At 31.8% G+C, this 5,591-nt stretch overlaps 1 protein-coding gene across 1 annotated transcript; it reads right to left on the bottom strand.

Annotated features, from left to right (window-relative positions):
* Positions 1–2,634: 2,634 nt before the first annotated feature.
* Positions 2,635–4,891, bottom strand: LOC110625489 (F-box/kelch-repeat protein SKIP25). The gene is made up of 2 exons (XM_021771102.2): positions 3,490–4,891; positions 2,635–2,932 (listed from the first exon to the last, which is right to left on the bottom strand). The coding sequence occupies exon 1, from the start codon at positions 4,776–4,778 to the stop codon at positions 3,573–3,575; it is 1,206 nt and encodes a 401-aa protein (XP_021626794.1). The 5' UTR covers positions 4,779–4,891; the 3' UTR covers positions 2,635–2,932; positions 3,490–3,572.
* Between the last annotated feature and the right edge of the window lie 700 nt (positions 4,892–5,591).

The raw sequence follows: 5,591 nt of genomic DNA, 5'->3' as shown, positions 1-5,591 counted from the left end.
CGCAAGTTTCTCCTTTTACGTGGATAAAACTCGTAGTGTTGTTGATTTTATACAATAAAGGTGAAGAGATAGAATTCCATTTTTAAATGGGTAATTATTTTTTTTTCGACTAATTTTGATAATTATTTTTGGTATATATCATTCAATATTTAAAATTTACTGATTTGATTAGTAATTTTAAAAAAAAATTGACTAGCTATTTTTTTAAAAATAATTAACTAGCTAATGTTGATAAAGCACAAGGACATCATAATAATTTATTCTGGTTTTAACGTTACTAAACAATTTAGTTAAATTTTAGTTCAGGATCTATATGAAAATTAATAAAAATAAAATTATTTGTTTTCTCTTATACTCCTTTCTTCCCACAAATATTAGCCTTAATTTTTTTTTTTATCCATTCAAATTAGAGGTTTTTTTAGGTGGTAATTTATTTATTAAATGAGTAATACATGGATCAAGTAGCTAATTTTGATAAAAACATGGGAATCTGATAATAATTTACTCTAATTTTAAAATTGAAATTATGAATTTCTCAAGAGTTTTATTCAATGGTTAAAATTGAAATTATGAATAATTTGAGGTAGTTTATTAAAATAGTAATAATAATAATATTATTATTAATTATATGACCATATAAATCAGCTCATAATATTCAATTAAAACTGTGGTTCATAATTTAAAATTAATTTTTCGTTTTAGTCAATTATTAGGTGACCAACACTAAATTTAGTTTTGACTGTTAATACATTTACATCAATTTTTTTTTCAATTATGATTACTATTATAAAATTGAAAATATTAAATATAAATTTAAGAATTGATAAGTAACATTTACAAGTGCTTAGAAAATTAATAACAATAGTAATAAACTTTTTTCTATATTTATTTTGGAATTTAATTAATTATTTTTCTAACTTTTATTTATATTGTTGTATCTTGCGAGAAATAAAAGGTTCGGACTCCATTGCCAAATTATTGAATATTTTAAAATTTTATTGGGAGAATCATTGAATTATCGTCTAAAAAATATTTTCAATTCTTTTTAGTCTTTATAGTGTCATGGTAAATGAAAAAAAAAAAAATTCTATTTGGACATTGTTTGTGTAAAAAATATAAACAAATAAAATTTTTTATTTATATTTTTTTTATTAAATTGATAATTGGAGAGCGAGAGAGTTGAATCCGAAATCTTTTAAATTTATTTAAATACACTTATCATCAAAGTAAATATGTGAGTACAACTTTTATTTATATTAACAAGTGTTATACGTAATAATAAAACCCATTACATCTTCAAGACCAGAATTTAATTTTAAAGAAATGATATTTTTTAAAAAAATTGCCATAAATTTTAAAAAATTAATATTCTGTAGATCATAAAATAAATTTAATTAGATATTCCATTAATATTATATATATGAGATTTTTTCTATAGTTTACGTTATAAATTAATATAATATATGTTAAATTTATATTAGACATAAGGTGAAATTTAGTATAGTATAATGTTTTAAATATTTTTTTTATTTTCATAAAATAGAAGGAAATTAAGAGTTGATAAAGAAAAATAGAAAATTATTGAGGTGGATCCCAAATAATTATAACTTTGAAACTTTTTTTATTAATTCAATAATTATAGATAATGTGGATCCCAAATAATTATAACTTTGAATGATTCCATTGGGAAGAAGAAAGAATTGCATTCTTATCTAGATATAGCTAGGTAATGAGCAAGCTCTAAGCAGTCTATCAGCATAAAACCTAACCTAGTTGAAGGGCATTCATGTAATTGTAACAAGTGATAGTATTGTAGAAAGACTAAATTTCAGAATATTTAACACTTTATCTCTTATATCATTCTAAACTTAATTTATTGGTTATATATTAAATAAATATCACAATCATGTCTTTCGCTGTATCTCTAATCTTTCTTATTTTTGTATGCTTTTCAAAGAAGAAAAAAAATATATATGTGGTGGATGCATCACCAAACGTACACATCTACCCAATTAATAAATATCAATCAACTAAAATGATATGTCGAACATAGATTTTGAAATATTTTTATTAATTATTATTTTTTCCTATTTTTATCTGTCAATTTTTTAAATTTATTTGTTCAAAATTAATTGTTATTTTAAAAGTATTAAAAATATTAATTATTTTTTTCAATTTTACCTTTATTTTCACTAAATTCAATAACTATTTTCATAATTTGTGTGGCACCCGGTTATAAGAATATGCACATTAGGCAATATTTTTCACAAAGAACATGCACAGATTGGCCGCCCCAATTCATTCATACTCACTGTCTTCAGTGAAGGCAGCATGCATAAATTTCCATGAGCATCCTGTTGCACATTCAAGTTTCCAGCTTCCTCAGCCTCAACTCTCTCAATTCCTGAAGCTAATACACTATACAATGTACTTTTATTTATTGATACGAGAGTCGTTTCCAGAACTGAGAGGTCTTGAATTAACTGTATAAAAAAAAAGTACGAATATTCCATGCACCCTCAGTCCATGGCAAAGTTTTCTTCAGTAAAGGCAAATTGATCAAACTATATATAAATAGCGGCTCAGTAGAACTGCCTGTGAAATCACACACCATTTAATGGCTGAACCCTTTCAAAAATAGTACTATATTCATTATTCCATGCAGGATTTCTGGATAACAATTTCCAACAAAGACACAATTCCTGGAAGAATTTAAAATACCAACAGCTTTTCCTATTCAATGCAGTCAATTACTATCTGGGTATCAATTCCAAAGTTAAGAGCTCCACACAGATTCCAGAAAATGTGATGCTTCTTCTTCTTCTTCCAACTCACTTGAGTTCTGATACTAGGAGATTTTGATTCCAACCCACAAGAAATCTTGTTCTCTTTTCCTAAATAAAAGCTTGGAATCCTCCTCACGCCACGAGATCTCGAGTTCAGACCACAGTCAAAATTAATTATATTAAAAAATAACCCAGAAATCTCATGTTTAAATCATAATTTGGAGATTCAAGCAGCAGAACTTTTTTTTTAAATAAAGATTGAAAATAAGAGAAATAAAATTTAAAATTTTTTAAATTTATTTAGATATATTTATCATCAAACTAATTTTATAAATTCACAAAAATATTTGTTTTATCCACTCAAATTCAGAATATCATAATTAAAAATACTACTCTAATATTTAATAATTAAAACATATGTCTCAATTTTATTGCTAATATTTTTTAATATGACAATGAGCTCAATTTAATAAAAGAACATATGAAAAAAAAGGGAGTTAGGGGAGATTAATCTTGCATAAATTTTTTCTGAGATTTATTATTTTTATAATAGTGATAATAATAAAAAAGAGTGTCGTTGTATAGTTACTTTATATTGAATTTAAAAAAAATAATAGAAAATTGAGAAAAAGTTACATTTTCACTTTTCAGGAAACTATTTTTTTATGCTGAGATGATGCTTGGAGCTGAGAAGAAAACCAACCAAAAATTTTCAACGCTCTGGATTTGCTTTGCCATGAATCCAGCAGCCATTAACATCAAGATTTTAAGCTCCACAGCTACAAGTTAAGGAGGTACTGGAAATAAAAGATCTGGCTGACTCATCCTCGGCAATATATGGACTGCCACAGCTTCGAATCCCGGCGGCGTCTCCACTATCCATAGCCTCACTGGATCCGTCACCACATCCAGCACCACAATCCCACCACTGTTACTGCCACCGCAAACGACGCACACTCTACCACCTCCGGCAGAAATCTGCTGTGCTCCTATAAGCCTCTCCGACTCCATTATGTCCTCCCAGTCATCCCTCTCCGGATCATATCTCTTTAGCGCACCTTTGAGTTCTTCCACCACATATATCACCTCTTCATCCATTGCCGCCACCGGACCTTTCCACCCAGCAAGCATACCCTCCGGCATGTCCTCCCAAGCGTCCTTCTCAGTGTCATAAACTAACCCTTCTTTTGCTGCATCCCCTTTAACATTCACCATATAAAGCTTCCCTCTCCATCCTATTGCATCAATGGCGTCTCTACTAAATCTTCCATCTTTCAACCCTTTAACCTTCTCCCATTTCCAAGAGCTACCCTTTCTCACTACTGCTGTTTTTTTATCATGCAAGAAATCCCATTTCTCCACCGACTTGGCCACATCGGAAGAGAAGTAAGCCCCAATCCCACTCGCCACATAAATGGAGCCATTTATAGCGCCGGCAGCGCACCAGCGGCGAGGTGTGGCTAGTGGGGGGCCAAAAACCCATGTACAATTCAGTGGATTGAAAATGAGAGGACGAGAAAGGGCCGGGAAAAAATTGTGAGTGGTGGCAGCAAGGAGAATTAGCTGGCCAGAAACAGAGACGGATTGTACTGGTATGTAGCGAGAAATAAAAGCTGGGTGACGGAGGAGGAGATGGAGCGGCGGGTCTGGTGGTGGAGGAGGAAGAGAGGCCCACTTGGAGGAGATAGGATCAAAGTTAAAGAATTGAATAGAATTAGAAAGGTCACCATGATCTGTAGAAGACAAAACTGTGTAGAGAGAGAGGAAAGGAGGGAAAGAAGGAGAATAGATTAGTCGCCGCCATGAAGGGCAGACGGAGAAAAGCAAGGAAGGGGGAACACAGGAGAGGCAAAGAAGAGCTATGTGGTCAGGCAGACCAGGGATCAGGTCAGAAAGTTCATGTCGGTGGTGGTGGAGGTGGGTTAACATGCAGCGTTTGACGGTGTTCCCATAGGTGGATACAGCTGCTGTAGTGTGGATGGGATTGGCCATTGGAAAGGAAGAGAGGACAGGAAGCAAGAGAACAGTATAAATATGGACAATTCTTTGCTTTACATTATTCACATAGTAATACGTGTCAGACTTGGATAGAAGGCAAAAGTTGGGAATTGGACATTTATAAAAAAAAAAACTATTTAGGGTTGCACTTTCTTCATTTAAGAAGGGCAACCTTTTAAGTTTTTTAATTTTTTTTTTTTTTGCCATGGTTAGATTTTGTTTGGCTTTTTTCTTTCCTTTTAAGAAAAGGAAAATTATTGGAGAGGAGAGGCAGAGGGGCGTGTCCTCCATTCAATGAAATGAAATCTGGAGTAGGTAGCTTCTTACTTTTCTTATGTTATGTTCTACTTTACTTGTTTGTTGTTTTGTCTGCTTGTTTTTATCCTTTTGTTTTGCATAGAATCATCCACCGTCCCTTTTATGTGTGGAATTTCTTTTGGCCGGAAATAAGAAACTTCAATAAAATAGTGGAAGTTCATTGTAAGAGAGGATATGGGTTCAACCGACCCGAAGAGGAACCTGCATCATAAACAAATAAGGGAAAGTAGTGTCGCACTCTTCTATCGCCGTCAACTCCCACTTACACTCTCTAGGTTTCTAGAGAAAGATTTTCCTTCTTGATTCTTCTCTTTCTTCTGAGAGTGGAAGTCTCCTTTTTATCCGTTTCCTCCTACCTCATTCAGGCAGGTGGGAACGGCTTCGCTTTCTCCCGTCCAGATTGTGGGTTCTCCCTCCCTCTATCTCCAATGGTGGTTTTGAATTTTTCCTATTTTGTGTGTTTTTATTTCTTTTATTCTATCATATCGG

The sequence above is a fragment of the Manihot esculenta genome, chromosome 11, assembly GCF_001659605.2.
Source record: "Manihot esculenta cultivar AM560-2 chromosome 11, M.esculenta_v8, whole genome shotgun sequence".
Taxonomy (NCBI): Eukaryota; Viridiplantae; Streptophyta; class Magnoliopsida; order Malpighiales; family Euphorbiaceae; genus Manihot; species Manihot esculenta.
Note: the sequence above shows the minus strand (reverse complement) of the source record. Positions and strands in the feature narration are given on the sequence as shown.